This window comes from Triturus cristatus, chromosome 9 (genome assembly GCF_964204655.1).
Source record: "Triturus cristatus chromosome 9, aTriCri1.1, whole genome shotgun sequence".
Lineage (NCBI taxonomy): Eukaryota > Metazoa > Chordata > Amphibia > Caudata > Salamandridae > Triturus > Triturus cristatus.
This window is the reverse complement of record NC_140592.1, coordinates 1,135,927,320-1,135,947,033: the sequence shown is the minus strand read 5'-3', so window position 1 is coordinate 1,135,947,033 and position 19,714 is coordinate 1,135,927,320. Positions and strand designations below refer to the sequence as shown.

At 43.5% G+C, this 19,714-nt stretch overlaps 1 protein-coding gene across 3 annotated transcripts in view; it reads right to left on the bottom strand.

The window, feature by feature from the left end:
* The window catches only part of HEATR4 (HEAT repeat containing 4), a 774,416-nt gene that overhangs the window by 257,600 nt on the left and 497,102 nt on the right, over positions 1 to 19,714 (bottom strand). For all 3 annotated transcript variants that reach the window (XM_085627058.1, XM_085627059.1, XM_085627057.1), the window contains exon 5: positions 14,690 to 14,878. In XM_085627058.1, coding sequence (XP_085483184.1) covers positions 14,690 to 14,878 — 189 coding nt within the window. The remainder of the gene's footprint in view (positions 1 to 14,689; positions 14,879 to 19,714) is intronic.

The following is a 19,714-nucleotide window of genomic DNA, read 5'->3' as shown; positions in this document are numbered from 1 at the left end:
AACTTTTATAGTTCATACATTACAATGAAATGAATGCAAAAGGCGTAACAATTGATAAGAGAAATGACATATTGGTGCGTAATCGAAACTAGGCGTAATAAGGAGCAGAAAGAAACATGATTGGCTCTGATTATCATGCATAGGTGGATCTATAAGATAATACTTAACATAGATGCGCGCGCAACAGCATGACGTGTGATTGACGTGCAACTAGGGGGTGAAGGGGACTTGACATTTAGCTCTACATGTGGAGACGAGAAGTCTGGGGGGTCAAGTCAACCTAATCCCAAATCATATCTAACATCCTATGTTTAGAGAACTATGTTATCCACAAGAAAAGACTCTCGGACAGAATCTATTCTATACTGACTGTGTGTGCGTGTACAAGCGTCTAAGTGTCTATATGAGATGCGAGGGGCAGAAAACTTTCCATGGCAACAGGGCTATGAATTACTTGCAGGAGGACGGAAAGGCCGAGTCCTTTGCTTGTGAGCTTAGAGGAAATGTTTACCTAAATCACCGAACAGGAATGCATCGGCTGAAGAGCAAAGTAGATAATTCGAAGGTGAAATACAGCTTCTTGGCAGGCAGGCAAAACTGGCCGAGGCAGGCACCGTTAGCTGCACAGGGAGTAGGACAAAGTTCATGGATACAGATGCGGGCTCAAGCTGAAGCTGTCAGAGACAGAGAGCAGGGAAGGCTTTAAGGACAGGATCGGGCCTACTTGCCTGAACTGTAAAAATGGAGTAACTTAGCCATATAAAGTCGGTGGCCTTTCATACTTAGGAATCGAATATCCAGCCCATTGATGGCGGATCTGACAGAGAACATGTTGACGGTGGACGCACATATGTTTGCGTTTTGGAAACTGGAACTGGAGGGAACATACATGTACTTGTGACATGCACATAGAACCGTTGGGGTCCAAGATAGGGGACATAACTGATCAGGAAAATCCACATTTCCACATTCCCTCCTTGTCCCCTACTTGCCCTTCAAGAGATATCAATCTTCATCATTCCATCGATTTGCTCATGGAGCATCATTTCTTCTTCCTTCTTCTTCCGGTATTTTGAACGAGAACCTTGATATGGAATGCATGATGTGGCACACAGACCCCAAATCGCTGGTCCACATTGCAGGCATAAACAACAACTGAAGAGCATAAGAAGGCCAATACCTAGGAAGGATAGAACTCTCCATCCCCAGGCTGATATCACACTCCAAAACCACCCGGACCACGTCCAAGTGCCTGGATTTTCGTGTATCTGGCTCACAATCTTATGAAGGCGTGTTATAGCTTTATATACAGATGGCAAATTTTCTGGTATGAATATGCAGCAGCTGGATCCGATGACCCTGCAAGCTCCGCCCCTATCGGCCAGGATGACGTCAAGGACAAGACGATTCTGGAGAACAACAATTCTCATTACTGATTGTTCCTCTGTCAGATTGCCTAGGGCGGCTATAGTCTCGTTTACTACAGCTTCGAGAGTCTTGGTTAGTTTACGTATCAGCTTACTATTTGATATTGTACCTATATAGGGAAAGATACCTTTATTGAAATCTACATACTTGTCCCATGCCGTCTCAGTATAATCGACAACTGGGAGATCTCTTCGCTCTCTATTGTGTACTAAATGAACATTCCGATAATAATCAGGTGGAGCTAGGAAAACAGGTGGCAGAAGGAATGCTATGTAACAGGTACCATCCCAATCTAGAGGCAGACGCATATATGCCGTCTGACCACATATAAAGTAAGAATGGCGAGAAGCTCTAAATGAAGATTTACCTTGATCACTATATTCTACTGTAGTAACGCATTGGCTATGGCCCATATGTATGGAACCAACTTTTCTTACACATAATTCACCCTTAACTGAAAATACTGACATAGTGGGCAGAATTAGTTCAACTTCGGATTTGACATTCAGAATCATAAGATTAGGTGTAAAATTACCTAATTTATACACTTCATTTTCTAGATCAGTTCCTGTTCTACTGGGGCGACCCTCCTTATTAGGATGACAGACTTTGAATAAAACTAGATTCAGATTTCCCCATATCCAATGTTGTTGATAAACTGCTGTGTCTGGGTCTATGGAGTTTAGTAAACTAAACCATGCTCCACAGGAGCCATTGTGTGTGAACGGATGTGGAAAGAAAGGCAGAACTCCTTTGTTATTCTGATAGGGAGGGAGTCGGCCACACACCCAACAATTGGTGGCATTACTAGTCTGATGGGAATGATGTAACATACTAATGAAAGTGTTATTGCGCAGCGCAAGTCTATAAGATAATTCATGTGGCGGTAGGTCACTAAAAGAATGTTCAGCAGCAACATTATAAACATGTCTAGAAATAGGATGATATATGTGCAAAATCACACTCGTAATAATTACTAAAACACTCAATAAAAACAAAATTAATAATGTCCTCATACAGTAGCTACGCAGTGATTTACAATACGCCTGTCGTTTCAACATTTCTCGGGTATTTTCTCTACTCAGGTCCAAGGGATACATGTCGGAGACAATTCAACCGCTTCACCTTGGAGAGGACTTAAACAATCAAATTGCTCGACTGTTTGGGCCTAAGCTTTAATTTATAGCACTGAGAGTCATTCTGTTCAACAAAAGGAAGTTTTGAATCAGTCTGTGAGGGAGTGCAGGGCACAGTGTCTATATCCGAGGATAGTCCATGAAATTTCTTAATGTTGCTGGAATGTATCCAGCCCTTGCGGCCCTCAACTTTCACGGCTGTTCTTGTGGTCAGCAGGACTAGCTTCGGTGCTTTCCACCTGGGCTCCAACTGGGTCTTCCGATCAAAATTTCTCACAAACACCAGATCCCCCGGAGCAACGTCATGGGGTTTCACCTCAGTGTTGTCAGGAAAAGCTGCAGTTACCTGTGAACGACAAGATTGTAGTGCAGACATCAAGGAAGCCAAGTAATCTGTCAGCATATTACAATTAACATCAGTTATTTTACGTGGTATAGGCGTCCCCCACATATTTGGTGGTCTTCCGAAGATCACCTCATACGGGGATAGCCCTGTTCGAGAGTGTGCTACCATTCTTATCTAAAATAGTGCAACTGGTAATGCTACTATCCAGTCAACACCCTTCTCCTTACATATTTTAGACAATCTGATTTTCAAAATTTGATTATGTCGTTCCACGAGACCTGCTGCCTCGGGGTGTCGGACACAGTGGAATTTCCACTGATATCCCAACAAAAGTGAGACATGTTTCATTAATTCGGATGAGAAAGGCTGGCCGTTATCTGAATATACAACACGTGGTAAACCGTACCGCGGGAAGAATTCTCGAACTAACTGTTTGGCAGTAGTCGGGGCCGTGTAATCTGATACTGGGTACGCCTCAGTCCATCGGGAGAGAGCGCAGACAACTACCAGAACATATTTGAATCCTCGACATCGTTCCATCTGGATATAATCCATTTGGAGCACTTCAAAAGGATGATCAGGAGTCTGGAATCCACCCTGTTCTACGGGAACACTTTTTCCTGGGTTGAACTGACAACATATCATACAGGTACGGACTTTTTGTTTAGCTGCTGCTCGTAAATGTTTGTTGAACCAAATGTGTTGAATGCTATCTAGCATAGCTTTCTCTCCTAAATGCGCTGGGCTGTGAATTGTAGCTATAATGGCCTGGACCATAGAGTCAGGAAGAAACCATACAGATTTCTCCTTCGTCATCCATCCCTGATCTGTCTGGATCCCTCCTAGTTCAGTCCATTTCTTTAATTCCTCTGCAGTAGCATGTGTCTGTATGTCAATTACGTCAAGTGCGGGATCCTTAATTGTCATACACTGTGTTGGTGTCTGAACTATTGGCTTTGTCATGTCTAATGTGCGATTCTGAGCAGTCTGTTTAGCTGTTCTGTCAGCTAAATCATTGCCTTGAGAAATGATATCAGTAACCTTCGTGTGTGCTTTACATTTCATAATCGATATGGCAGTTGGTAGATGTATTGCGTCTAACAAGGCATGAATGAGGGTTCCGTGCTGAATGTGGGCACCATGGGAGGTTAAATAACCTCTCTCTCGCCACAGCACGCCGAAGTCGTGTACAACTCCGAATGCATAACGTGAGTCAGTGTATACATTAACTTTCTTATTTGTGGCTTGAATACAGGCTTGTGTTAGAGCAATAAGTTCTGCTGCTTGGGCTGACAAAGTATCTATACAATTTGTCTCAATAACTTCAGTGTCTGTTGTGACTGCATACGCGGCCACTAAGTCTCCTGTACTTGCTCTCATGCACGATCCATCTACATACAATGTCAGGTCTGGATCTAACAATGGAACGTCTGTCAAGTCTTGTCTAGGTTTCGTCTTTATTTCAATAATTTCAACACAATCATGAGCTAGTGGGTCTGTTCCAATTACAGGTAATAGTGTAGCAGGATTCAATGTATTACACCGTCGGATCTCTATGTGTGGCTGAAACAATGTCAGTTCATAACCGGTAAGTCTTGCTATGGTCAAGTGTTGTGTTTGTGTTCGGTTCACAAGAACTTCTACTGCATGTGGTACTTGTACTGTCAATGGATGTCCTAACACTATGGCATCGCTTTGTCTGATTGCTAAAGCTGTTGCTGCCACTGATTTCAGGCATGCGGGCAAAGCCTGAGCTACGGGATCTAATGTACTGGAAAAATAAGCACATGGCTTGCGTGATCCTGCTTGTTCCTGTGTGAGTACTGACAAAGCAGTACCTTCGCGTTCTGTGACAAAGAGTGTAAAATGTTTGCTATAACATGGTGTTGCTAAAACAGGTGCTTGACATAAAGCTTCCTTTAGGCTTTCAAAAGCTTGTGTATGTTCCTGAGTCCAAGGGAGAACAGTCGATGTGGCTGCCTCCTGTGTGGTTAACTGAATGAGTGGTTTTGCTAGAAATGCGTACTGAGGGATCCACTGCCTACAATATGAAGTGAGGCCTATGAAAGCCCGCACCTCCTTTTGTGTCTGGGGTATTGACATGTTAGCAATTAACTGGATGCGATCTGGTGTAAGCTGCCTTCCCTCCTTGGACAGCGAGTGACCAAGATAAATAACTCGCTGGGCACAGAATTGCAGCTTAGAGGGAGACACTTTGTGCCCCTTGTCGGCTAGAAAATGTAAAACTGTCAGAGAAGCCTTTTCACATTCAGGTTCGCTTCTCGCGGTGATCAGCAGATCATCGACATATTGAAGCAGTGCAGTATTGACTGGCATGTGGATACTGTCAAGTTCTCGTTTCAGTGCTTGGCTGTAGATGCTGGGGCTTTCTGTGAATCCTTGGGGAGCGCGTGAGAATTTAAAGCTGCGCCCATTTAAACTGAATCCGAACAAATATTGGCTTTCCGGATCTATTGGGACGCTAAAAAAGGCATTCTTGAGATCAATTACAGTAAAGAATGTTGCTTCGGAATCAATTGCTGTCAATAATGATGATATATCGGGGACCACAGGAAATTGTGGCACAATGCACTTGTTTAGTTCCCGCAAATCAATAACCAATCGGTATACTGGCGGAGCAGTAGGGTCAGTTCGTTTAAGAATCGGAATTATCGGTGAATTACATACATTGGAGTCTGTTTCTACAACTACTCCTTGGGCAATTAACTCATCAATGATTTTCAGCAAAGCCACTACAGCATCTTGCGGTAACTTGTATTGTCGCATTCGTGGTAATACCACTCCTGCCTTGAGTGTAACTCGGTATGGTGTAATGTTCATGCAACCAACATCAGTAGGGCCTTGTGCCCATAGATGTGCTGGTAAAGTCTGTAGTCGGGGATCCATGTCTCTAGACACATAGTGACCTTTAAAATCACGTAAAAACAACCTTATCCCTTCCGGAGAACAACATATTATGGCTCCTAGGGCTTTCAGAGTTTTAATTCCTAACAAATTTTCTGGGCATGATTTAGTAAGCAATAAATCTGTAGTTCGTGTCAGAGGTCCTATCGTAAGTGGAAGAGGCTGTGATACTTCGTTAACAATAGGTTTTCCTGAAAAACCAAGGGAAACATTTTGAGAGCCTGAGAGGGGTGCCCCTGGAACTTCACTACGTTTTATAGTTGTACGACTTGCCCCTGTATCGAGTAAGAATTTTCTATCTTGACCTAATAATTCACTATGTACATAAGGTCCTTCTTGATCTACAGGAATCTCGATAAGCGGTAAGTCAACTTCCCTCTCTAGGCTGGTTCATGCGTAACGCTGATACTCAGGATATTCATACTGTGCAGTCTGATACATTTGTCGTGTGGTGGTTTGTGTGGCAGTAACAGGCAACGGTGGTGCAGCTGGCACAAACTGTATTGGCTGTTGTGCGGCTGGCATGGCCTGGGAATGTGGCATAGCTCCTTGTTCATTCTGATCTTGTCTGAGTGGCCGTGATCTTTCTTGTGTTTTACCTATGGCGATATTGTGTTTTAAAACTGGACAATCGTGTACGTAATGACCTGGCTTTTTGCAATAATTGCATGTCCCTTTTACCGGTCCTGCTGAATCGGACTGTGTCATACCCTTTTTATGTCCTTCAGCCGGTACTGTCTGAGACACTAGCATTTTCATTTTTGTATCTTTCATACGTCTTTGTTCGTGTTCTTGTTCATCTCTAATTCTATTGTGATGATACTGTAACATTTGTAGCATTTGTGACGGAGTGTTACTTTGCCAGGTACTCTCGAATTTCAATATTCTATTCTTTACTGGAGGTAATGCATTTTCTACTAATTTTGTCACAAATAAATGTGGATACGACTCACTACTTGTTTTTATACCACTATTTATTCCAAAACATTTTTCAAATCGGGCATAATAGTCACTTGTGTCTTCATCATGCTTTTGTTTACAGGCCGTGATTGCACCCCAATCTTCCTTTTTCGTAGTTAACAAACGTGGCAGTACTTGTACTAGTAAACCTGGTAATGCTTTGACTTTATCCCCGAGCCCTGAACCTGCAGCTCGGGCCTTTTCTTCCGTTTCTAATGCTGTCCAATCTATCTTTTGGTCTACCACTTCCCACTCTTTTTCTTTCAGTTTTTCATAAATACCAGCAGGTAAGAGCACCTTTAATATCGTCATAATATCAGGATAGGTATACTCTCCCATCAGCAACATGTCCTTAATTTCTCGGTGGAAACCCGCTGGGTCTTTGTCATGACTTGGTACTACTTTCTTCATTTCTAACAATTCAATTTTTGATATGGGTGTGTATACAAATACACGGTGAAACTCATTGTCTTCGCCTTTTATTGGGTGCACTTCTCGTAAGGGATTTTGTCTATCCATATAATACGGCGTTCTTTCTCTGCGGGGCAGCGGGAAAGAATCCGGATTTACAAAAAGGACATACTGTTTACGTGATACTAATATTTCTTTAATCAACTTGTTACTAGAACCTCTCCATCTGTTCGTGAGTAGTTCCGTTAATATATCAGGTAAAGGACCAGGGTCAGCATGTTGGCTCTTATATAATATAAGGAGTTGCTGAATCATATAGATTCCAGCTAAACGTTGTTCATCTGCACTAAGGTTAAAAAACGTGTGTGCTACGGTCTCATCACCGTATTTTTCAGGACTGTCAATCCAGTGAACGGCTGATCTGGCCAATTCTTGCTCATCCATGGAATCGAGGAGGTGGTAACCCCTTCGTTCTCGTAGTAGTTTATCTGCGGCTTGGAACAGATGTTCAGGAGACTTTAAATTTATTACAGGCGTCGGATACGTTCTGCTATTATTTGGACATACAGAGTGTATGGGATCAGAAAAACATCTAGTATTATCACAGGATCTTCCTCTGCCTACGTATGCTATGGTTTCTGACTGTCTTGCGGAATTCCCTGATTCGGAGACTTCATCTTGCTCGAACTCGTCTATTTCCAATCTTTCTTCGTGAATGCGTTCTATTTCTCTACGGATTTTTCGGCACATGGCTATTATACAGTTTTTCTTATCGTGTCTCCCTTCTGATATATTCTGGCTCCATCTTGTAAGAATAAGCATTGTATTCGGGTCTACCCCCGGACGGTCTTGATTTCTGATCACACAGTTTATGAGGAAACGTAACAGTTCCCCCTGTATCTCTACTTTCTGGAATTCCATAGCTCTGTTAATACATTCTGGGTCTCGCCCTGTTTGGACAAAATGATATATGTTATCTAGATGCGTAGTCATTCCTGGTAACCTCGCTAAATACTCTGCGGCTCGTCTGATACGTAATGATGCCAGGACCATTTCGTCCTCTTTACCGACCACCGGGTCATATCTACAATCTATAAGGAGTTCCTTAAGCGTACGTTCACTTACGAATTTGGGTGTACGTGAATGCGCTGATTCTTGAAAAATAAGTTTATTTATTCTAGGTGGCGTAAAAGTATTGCTTGCACCTCCCGTGGCCCCTTCAGGGGCGTCGGGTGTGAATGGATTCGTCGAACGTGACACAGCAACTATAGGTGTCGATACCACTGTAGAATCGATTACGGGAACAGATGCGGAAACAGACGTGCTTGCCGGAGCTCGCGTCGGGACTTGCTGTTGCACGGGGACAGATACCTGATCCTGACGTTGAACCCCTCCGCCAGACGGTCTATGTGGTGTGGGGTTAGCATACTCGGGAGCTGCGTCATCTAGATATGAGGAAAGAAAAACATCTTCTGCGGTTCTGGGATGCCCTTTTGGATGTACCTTAATTGGAAATAATGGGGGTGGCAAGTCTTTTGGCATCTCTGGAACAGCCTTAGGTAGTCCTTCGGCTAGGAGGGGATACATACCACTCATAAGAGCGTTTCTTTGTCTATCTACTTGTTCTGATTTTACTCGGATACCTTCCTCAATTAATATATTTTCTTGAACTTCCTTTGAACTCTCTTTACTCCTCTCTTCCTGTCTACGTGCTTTTTCTGTACGTCTATGAGATTCTTTACGCCATAACTCAACAGCGTCTTTCTGTGACTGTCTGACTTTTCTTTTCCATAACTCTTCCTCCACTTTCATGATGCACTCTGCATCCCAGGTTCCCGCTGCGGGCCACCTTTGACTTTCCGGCAATCCCTTGGTATAATCTACCCATAGATCAAGAAACAATATGGCATCTAAGCCATGCTTATGATACATAAAATGCCCTGGGGTGTCCCTAGGAGGAATAGGAACTGCTTCTTCGAGCACCCCTTTTCTGGTAGTAATCTGTCTTAACTTCGAGAAGAGCGGCATCTCGACAACTGATCTGATACTTACTCTTGAATTCACTTAATACGGAAAACACAATAATGAACGGTGAACAATGAACAATCATTCATACCACAATATGCAAGACATTTGAACACTTTAAACATTTAACATTAAACATTTTAACCTTTAAAAATGACCAACAATGATGACAGTCTGCATAACTAATCACCAAGCAGAATTCTTGACAATAACTAGATACTTCGGAATACTTGATATACTGCTAAACAGTACATATACACTGCTAAACAGTGCAGACCGGATTTGTGTACCCAAATCCGTCTTGACCGGCACAACCTATGTGCTGTCAACACGCCTCCCCGGCGATGGTACTCACCGAGTAGCTCCTTGAAACGGAAGGCCTCAGAGAATGAACGGGACTCGATGACTGCGGACAGCGGACCCTCTGGACATCGGGATTTCGAAAACCTGGTGGGCCTCTGTATACCTCGGATCTTGCTCTCTCAGCTCGGCTCTGGTCGGGATACTTCGCACTTCTCACCGCCTCGTCTGGGTTGATCGCAGCCTCAGTCGCCCCCGCTTGACCGGAGGGAGCTTACAGGAAATCCTGCTGGTACGCGTTTATGGTCCGTCCAGCTGTGGCAGGAGACCGGGCCTGCAACGCACCGCCGGCGCGTGAGATGAGAAAGTGTCCCTGTTCGGGCGCCATTATGTGGTAAATATTCTTTTTTTTACCTTGACTGAATTTCATACAGAATCTAAAATAAAGTAAAATAGCTCAGAATAACAAGAGGCAGAATCCGTGGTATAAGAGATTTTTCTGAATGGGCTTTATTCCAAAATGGCCGACTCGAGTGGCGGCCTTCAGGTTCCGTCACCACGAGGGTTCAGGAAGTGAAGTACAATACTTTATTGACAAGAAGTAACTTTTATAGTTCATACATTACAATGAAATGAATGCAAAAGGCGTAACAATTGATAAGAGAAATGACATATTGGTGCGTAATCGAAACTAGGCGTAATAAGGAGCAGAAAGAAACATGATTGGCTCTGATTATCATGCATAGGTGGATCTATAAGATAATACTTAACATAGATGCGCGCGCAACAGCATGACGTGTGATTGACGTGCAACTAGGGGGTGAAGGGGACTTGACATTTAGCTCTACATGTGGAGACGAGAAGTCTGGGGGGTCAAGTCAACCTAATCCCAAATCATATCTAACATCCTATGTTTAGAGAACTATGTTATCCACAAGAAAAGACTCTCGGACAGAATCTATTCTATACTGACTGTGTGTGCGTGTACAAGCGTCTAAGTGTCTATATGAGATGCGAGGGGCAGAAAACTTTCCATGGCAACAGGGCTATGAATTACTTGCAGGAGGACGGAAAGGCCGAGTCCTTTGCTTGTGAGCTTAGAGGAAATGTTTACCTAAATCACCGAACAGGAATGCATCGGCTGAAGAGCAAAGTAGATAATTCGAAGGTGAAATACAGCTTCTTGGCAGGCAGGCAAAACTGGCCGAGGCAGGCACCGTTAGCTGCACAGGGAGTAGGACAAAGTTCATGGATACAGATGCGGGCTCAAGCTGAAGCTGTCAGAGACAGAGAGCAGGGAAGGCTTTAAGGACAGGATCGGGCCTACTTGCCTGAACTGTAAAAATGGAGTAACTTAGCCATATAAAGTCGGTGGCCTTTCATACTTAGGAATCGAATATCCAGCCCATTGATGGCGGATCTGACAGAGAACATGTTGACGGTGGACGCACATATGTTTGCGTTTTGGAAACTGGAACTGGAGGGAACATACATGTACTTGTGACATGCACATAGAACCGTTGGGGTCCAAGATAGGGGACATAACTGATCAGGAAAATCCACATTTCCACACGCTCTATACTGAATTTAGGGTAGTTAGTAATGTCTCTGTGGATATTGAAGAGAAAGCATCATGATGAGGAGCATCAGGGCAAGTAGGGGGGTGTAACGGGTCCAGAGAGATGGTCTGAGAGGGGAGTGATTTTAGAATATTGGTGATTTTGGAAGAAAAAAACTCAGCTAATTGGTTACATCTGGAGCCTGAGGGATCAATAGTGGGCAGAGTATCTGGGACTTTCATCAAGGAGCGGATGATCCGGTTTGTTTCTTTGGAGGAGTTGGCAGCAGCTCGTATTTTATCTTCGTAATAGGTGGCCTGGGTGTTTTTTAAACAAGTTTTATAATGCTTCATCGCTGATTTGTAGTCTCCTTTACTCTTGGTTTCCCAGTCCTTTCTCCAAAGGTGTTCGAGTTTTTTACAGCTCTTTCCTAATTCGCGCCGCACAGGTGTAAACCAAGGAGATTTAAATGTTTCCTTTTTATTGGGGAGCAATTTGATGGGATTTAACGATCCAGGAACGGAATTGGTGGTCCGCCAAGGTTGGGTCTGAATCGAGGAGAGGAGTGGAGGATGATAATATGTCGGTCCAGACTTCTATATCTAGACTTCTATATCTAGTTTCGACCAAGGGCGGGATGGAGCCTGAGGGGGGGATCTGGTTGGAGCTTCCGTGGAGATCGGGTACTTAAAGGGAATTAAGTGGTGATCAGACCAAGGAATAGGGAGGGGCTCGGTTGCGATCAATTCGGGGATGTTTGTGAAAATAGGGTCCAGGAGGTGGCCCTTGATGTGGGTAGGAAGTTGGTTTTTCAAAATGAGGTTAAGGGAAGTTAAGTCTTCCTTGAGGTCTACCGCTAATTTGTCTAATGGGTCATCAAAGTGAACATTGAGGTCTCCTAGAACCGTGAAGTTGGGGGAGAGACAAGTTAGGGACAGGATAGTTTCCACTAGGGAATTAGTGAACTGACCTTGCGGTCCCGGCGGCCGATAGACAAGGAGGCCTGAGAGTGTTTTAAGCGGAGAGAGGTGGATCGAAAAGTGGATATTTTCGCAATCCTGGATCGGGCTATCTCTAAAATGGCAAGATAGGTGCGTTTTAAAGATGATGGCGACACCCCCCCTACCCCGGATGGTCTATCATGGTGTTTGATTAAATACCCCGGTGGCAGTGTTTGGACTATGTCAGGGTCCGAAGTTGTATTGATCCATGTTTCTGTGAGGAACAGAACCTCAAGGTTTGTCTCTAACAGGAGTAGATTAATTTCTGCGCTGTGTTTGGGGAGGGATCTGCAATTAAGTAGGGCCATCTTAGCCCAGAGTTTTTTGGGGAGGGTAGGGGGTTGCAGGCTATAAGAGCAGTGACGACAACGTGTTTGTCGATCTGTTGGGGAGAGCGAGTGAAGGCATGAGTCCAAAGTGGGGTTCCTGAGCTGGAGGAGGCTCTTGTGTGAATATCTAATAAATGCTGGAATGGGGGATGCAGGAGGTCTGGGCCCTGGGCCCGGTCTGGCGCAGACGGGCTTACCTTAGGCGCGCCCGCTGCGCTCGTCCACTGCGCTTCCTGAGGGGTGTGGCCATTTATACTGGTGATTGGCGGGAGGGGCGAGCACTAGTCTGCCGACCCACTCCTCATCCAATATGGCGACCCCCACCCGACAGCAGCCCCAACTCGGCTGTGGCGGTGAGAGTAAGGCGTCAGGTGCCTGGAGACCCGTGCGGCCTAAATCGCAGCAGCGGGTAAGTTGAACAGTGCAATTAAAATGATGACAGTTTAAAATGCGAGAGCTTCCCCGGCTTCCGCCTCAGGGATTCAGTGCAGGCAAGTAACAGGTGATCGAGACAGCGCGGCTTTTGTACTGGTGATTGGCGGGAGGGGCGAGCACTAGTCTGCCGACCCACTCCTCATCCAATATGGCGACCCCCACCCGACAGCAGCCCCAACTCGGCTGTGGCGGTGAGAGTAAGGCGTCAGGTGCCTGGAGACCCGTGCGGCCTAAATCGCAGCAGCGGGTAAGTTGAACAGTGCAATTAAAATGATGACAGTTTAAAATGCGAGAGCTTCCCCGGCTTCCGCCTCAGGGATTCAGTGCAGGCAAGTAACAGGTGATCGAGACAGCGCGGCTTTTGTACTGGTGATTGGCGGGAGGGGCGAGCACTAGTCTGCCGACCCACTCCTCATCCAATATGGCGACCCCCACCCGACAGCAGCCCCAACTCGGCTGTGGCGGTGAGAGTAAGGCGTCAGGTGCCTGGAGACCCGTGCGGCCTAAATCGCAGCAGCGGGTAAGTTGAACAGTGCAATTAAAATGATGACAGTTTAAAATGCGAGAGCTTCCCCGGCTTCCTCCTCAGGGATTCAGTGCAGGCAAATATTTGACCATGCGTGAGCTAACTGCAGCCCGGTTAGAATCAATACAGGTTGGGTAGGACATTTCTTCTATAGTTGTTGCTTTGTTTCCCCCTTCTTGTCCTAGACCTTAAATTAGAAATATAGGGGGTACCTTTTTTTGACATGCCCATGTTTTGCAGCCTTGTGATGACTATGTGGTAGGAGACAGTATCGAAGGCTGCCAAGAGGTCTAGGAGGATTAGAGGTGCAGTCTCTCCATGGTTGAGTAAGGCTCGGATGTTGCTGGTAGCCGCTATGAGGCTGTCTCTGTGCTGTGGTTGCTGCAGCATCCGAATTGGGAGTAATCAAGTAGGAGGTTCCATTCCAGATATGAAGGGGAGTTGTTGGTCGATGGCTTTTTCTAATACTTTGGCCAGGAATGGGAAGTGGGAGATCAGTTGGTAGTTGTTGAGTTTAATTTACTGGGGTCTGCCAATGGTTTTTTTAGTAGGGCATTGACTTCAGCGTGTTTCCGGTCCTCTGAGAAGGTGAAATTAGAAGTGTTTTGTCAAACTATTTCCTGAGAATTCTCCAGCTTCTTTCCTTCTGGCTGAGTGTTAATGTGCATTTATTCTAAGTATTTACATCTTCTCCTGAGAACTTATGGGTTTACCTTCTAAAATACTGGTGACTCTATTGCTCACCCTTTCAGTGGTGGCTCCAACCCAGCCTCTCCAACCAGTTCTTTCTATGCCACCTTATGCCACCAGTCCTTTTGACATTCTTGTGCAGAAATCCATGTCTGCTTGTGTTATTTTACGATGGCCACTTGACAGCAAACTCAAAGGCCCATTACCTTTCTCTCAAAATATTTTGAAAAAGAATGCAGCCAAAAAGTGTACGGCTGGAAATGGCTGTACATCTAAAATATAAAGTGTTTCATTTGCAATAGCATTATATTTTCAGAAGACACTGAACTAAGGAAATCACGTGAATTCTAAAGTGGTTGAGTCTCTAAGAAATAACTAAGCATCAAGGTGTATAGTCAGTCAGTGAGGAGAATATTCAGAGTTTGGTGGCTGTGGGACATCTTCCAAAACTTGGTGTATGTTTTGCATCCATCAAATTCTAAATGTCTCCCTCAGTTATTAAATTTAAAGACCAATGGACAAAACAGATAACTTTGCAACTCACAATCTTTTGGTTGAAAATGTTGTGACGGGATGCAGCGGAGATGGATTATTGGAGAGACAATTGTGTGTACTTACTCAGTAACCAGGCCTCTTTCCATTTATCCAGCATGTTCTTGATGAGCTGCAGGTCCTGAGGCAAGTTGACCTTCTCCCTTTCCTTCAACTTCTCCTTGGTGGGCCTGGGTGTAGGATTCATTTCTGCCTGCGTGTCCACGGGGCAGGGTAACGCCGTCCAACGTAGAGCTCTCCTCACAGGCTTTTGAGCTAGTTAACACATAGATGGAATAGAAAGTCATCCCATCAACCATTTTAAAAGAAAAACTATTTTTCCTTCTACTACAGATACCCTTAACTGTCAGTAGGGCGATTAAGGAATAGAGGAACACTTGAAGTGGAAATTATTGATATTGTCTGTGAAGATAATCATGTCTTTAATAACAGAAGCACAAAACGTTGAGCATCGTTAAGAAACTTTGTTTTGCAACCTCACCCTAGGATTAGTCAAACCCTTCTAGCCCTCCATCAGCAATGGAATTGCCAGTGCGGAATGTCTGTGAGTCAGGACCTCCTGCTGCTGACATCCTGCACCGAGAAAAACAAGAGGCAGCTACTGCCTCCTTTGCCCAGGCAGGTCAGTGGTGCATGTAATGGCAAGTATATAGGGTGGGGGTCATGGTTCCGCTCATGGGGTGATGGCATGGGGTGGGGGGGAGCTGCGGAAGGTATGGGTTGGGACTCAGGGCTTCACCGCAGGCAGAGCCTGAATCAGGAACGGTTCTGCTGCTGCTCTGCAGCAGTCCACTGACTGTTTTGTGTGGCTGTTTCTTGTAATGGGAATGTTTTGCCATAGCAGCCACTGAAGTTTTTCAATTTTTAAACTTTTTTTTTGAGAAATGGGAAGCTTACTAAGTAAGAAAAACAATTTTCAAACTTGCAAGACTGGAGAGGTAGCAACTTTGCCTACTGCTACACATAATTACAGAGGTATAGACCAACACTGGGTTTGAGTATGTTGTTTCCAGTCATATTTTATATTTTTCTTAATTATTGAGGAGTTAAAACATTTTCACATGAAACACCGTGCGTAGTAACACATACATAAGGGCAAGATTGGCGAATTTCTTATGTAAAACTGTGAATTGTATGGTGTGGAACCTGGGGAGTCAGGACAATAGGCAAGGCAGTTCACATATAAAATATTAAATATCTATTACATAATGTACATAATATAGTGGGTGGTCGCCAATTTAGGGATTAGGGTGCAGGAGTGAGTGAAAGGTAATGGCTAGGGGAGGGGAAGCGTGAGGGATTCTTATATCTGCAATGAGGAGCATATTAGAAGCTATACTGTGTTCTTGCCTAGCGGAAGGCATCACTCTAGAGACTCTAAGGTACTTTCAATGTAAAGCATCTACAGTATATAAAGGTGTAAACCAAATGTAGAGCTGGGTGATAAGAAAAGTCATTCAAATAAATATTTACAAATGTAATCTAACTGCCCTGAAATGTGATCCCTGAGTGCTATCATTAAATGTAATGTGGTGACCTCAATGGACGGTTAGGTCATTTGAACTTATACTGTGAAAAGCATGTATCGTTACTTCAATATCGTTTTATCTAATATAATGTACAGGATGGAAGCCACATGACATGCCTCTCATTCACTGAACCAAATGGCAAGGTCATGAACGATTTAACTCAATAGTAGGTCTTTAAGGACTGGAATTCTTCTACAAGGAAATATGCTGTTTGCTATGGCTGTCTTGAAGGAGAATGAACAGAAGCAAGCAGTATAATGCGAAATGTCAACATTAAAATTGCACAGTGGCGTAGCAATGGGGGACATTCCGCCCCAGGCAGCACAAGGTTTGTGGGTTGCGACCTCCCCACCCCGCACTTTCCTGTGATAGTCCGGGGTTGCAAACGCAGGGACCGCCACGGGTGGCAAAAGGTCTAGCTATGCCACTATATTGCACATTAAAATGAGCTGAGGATAGCGGCGAAGAGGTGGTATATGAGAGCAGTAATTTCCCCAAGAAGTTTAAATAAATCTGGGAGGTATGGTGGGCATTGGATAGAAAATGTTGGTAAAAACTGGTGGGCATTGGATAGAAAATTTGGTAACAGACACAAAAACACACAGGAAGTCGAGGTACGCTATAATTAAGATGGAAGCCTGTTTCGAATTGCAATGCTTCCACAAAGCCCTGGCACCCTGAGCCAAGGGAAAATTGACAATCTGTTTTCATTCAGAAATGATAATGTCATATAGCATTAGAAATCAGAAATCAGGGTTACGTTTGCCCTTGTATTGCATTGTAATCTTCATTTGATTATAACTACTGTTTGTCACATGGGTGGCCCTATTGGATTCTTAGAAAATCAATAAAATATTGAAAACATATGAGTTTGTTTAAGAAAGACAATTTGAAAGAACATTGATTCCACTCCAAAGAAGGCTGTGCATGAAGTTATTTTGTGTATGCCCTGGTTACTTTATATCATCCAGAGAATATTAGCTGGCCATTCATATCTCAACAGGCTACCTACAGGTTAATGGATATGATGCCATCTTGTTTGTGCTCTTGTAGCGTTATGTGACAGTGTGATGACAAACAGTAGGTATCTAAGGTGCTTGGCAGTGTTACTGTAACTCCACATCTGGAGGCTAACAATGTTTGGCCTTTCCAGCCAAACATCATCAACAAAATAAGCAGTCCATCTAAACCAATGGAATGCGTCTAAATTAAACCATAGTGGGAGAAGATAGTAGGCACACTGAATGTAGTTACCCACTAGACCTCCAAATACAAAACAGGCCCGATTTAACCAGTTGATATGTAGTCCAACTTCATTCATCTTTTTTTTAAAGTAATGGGTAAGACTCCCTGGGATGCTTCAGCAAGACACACGTTATCTTCCTTGAAGACAATATGATTTACACCTCTTATTTCTGACGTGCATCTTCCCAACATCCACCGTTCGGAAATTACAGCACCACCTCACATCTGGCACACAGGAGTCAGAAGAGCAATTTACCCATCACAGTAACTTAGATCCAAACTTTAGGTGGCTTAGGCTCTTAGGTATAAATTGCCATTTAACTGCCTCAAAAGCTTTTTTGATATCTAATAACACAACTATGTATTCCTTTACATCTTGGGAAAGTTGGTTCATTACATGCAAGAGATGTCTGACATTTGTAATCAAGTTCTGACCTGGAAAAAACAAATTCATCAGGGTGAACAAGACGGGACCCTCATCAATCTAGTGCTTTGCTGAGCAGTTTGGTGTTTTCTTTAACATTGATAGGACTCCATAAACTCTTGGGGGCATATTATCAAGAAACAGCGTTAAAATTATCGCCTCTTTAGCGGCAGAAAACTGCTAAAGCGGCGATAATGGGCTTGATAATATGCCCGTGAGAATTCCCATAGAAGCCCATGTTCTGGTGTGAACCTGGGCTTCTATTGGAATTCTCCAGGGCATATTATCAAGCCCATTATCGCCGCTTTAGCTGCAGTTTTTTGCCGCTAAAGTGGCGATAATTTTAACACCGTGCTTGATAATATGCCCCTTGGTATCTTTATCTGGTTTGGGCACTTCATTGAGGAGAGGCTCGGCAGTGTTAACTGCTGCTTCCCCACCTTTCTAGCTTCCCTGCAGATCTCTTTAAGCGATTTGTTTCCTCTCTGCATGTTTCTTATTGCAACTGTCACTTCAGATTCTAATGTTAGTGAGTTTGATAAGTTCTTTAAATGTAAGCACTGGAAAACTATTCAATGTGATTAGGTTCTTCGTGACTCATTTAAAAATCCTTCATATTTGTGCAGAAAAGAGATGAAAATTAGTATGATGTATTGGTTAAACTAATATGATTGTAAACTAAACAGCAGGTATTGTTGACATAGAAAGAAGGTATCTTCCCATATTTATTATATGTGATTGATATTAATGTTATAAAAAATCCAGGGCTGCTTCACCCAATAATGGGTGAACGATTAATTAGAGACATTATACACTCTGTGATTCGACTAATTGTATGCATGCAGGAAATGTGTGTAGGTTTAGGTATACAGTCCTAACACTCAAATTCATTGGTTCACAAGTCTGACATGCAAATTAATGATTTTAAATCTCCACTAAATATTTTCAAGAACAATGACAAAATCTGAATCAAATTCATTTTCAAATCCTGGTGTTGAGGTGCTTATCACCCTGAGGTAGGGATATGACCAGGAGATTAAAGAACTTACCCTGAATCACATATCTGATATTTATTTAGATTTGGTTTTTTTTACTATGGAAATTGGAGTACACTATAAACGTGTTCTCCGTCTTAGCTTATTTACTTGGCAATTAAAAAATGTGGCTATCACCGACAATTGTTCTCCTTTCCCTGATTTTTCTCCTTTCGGTTAGCTAGTAATGTTAGTTTGCGTAAACATAATTAAAGACTCCTAGAACACTGGACCTTTAGTTTGTTTTTTGTTAATTGACATTCCATTTCCAGTTTTTATAAACATCCCCCCATGCCCATTTTCTTAATTTTGCATATATATTAGCTAAAACATGTAATTACTTCTGAAATGCTCACACTTGACTTTGAAAAACGGAATTCAGAAAAAGATAATCATTTATTATTTATTAAACATTTACTTATTTTTGGAAACAAAATGTTCATTTTTTCAACTCAGATATTGTTGTGAACTAGTCTAAAACCCATTGGTCCTATGTAAAACTTTAAGGAGTCGGCAACATGTCAATTATATTTGATCACCATTTCATAGCTCGATGTGTGGACTCAGAATGAGATTCACAGCCGCGGCCCATGCAGGTCAGAGTGGTGGGCCGGGCGAGAGGGGATTTCGAAATGACGATGATGAGGGAAAGTTAATTATTTATTTACTTTTCCCTTGTCATCGGCTGTCGAAATCCCCCCTTATCTGGCCCCACCGCTGTTACCTGCATGGGCCGCGGCTGATTACCCCAAATGGAATTCCTTAAGCTACAGATATGATGCCTTGGTATTTTGGATTTGGGCACTCACCATGTGAGGGTAATCTTACCATCTGGTGTGTATTCAGATGGTAATCCCCC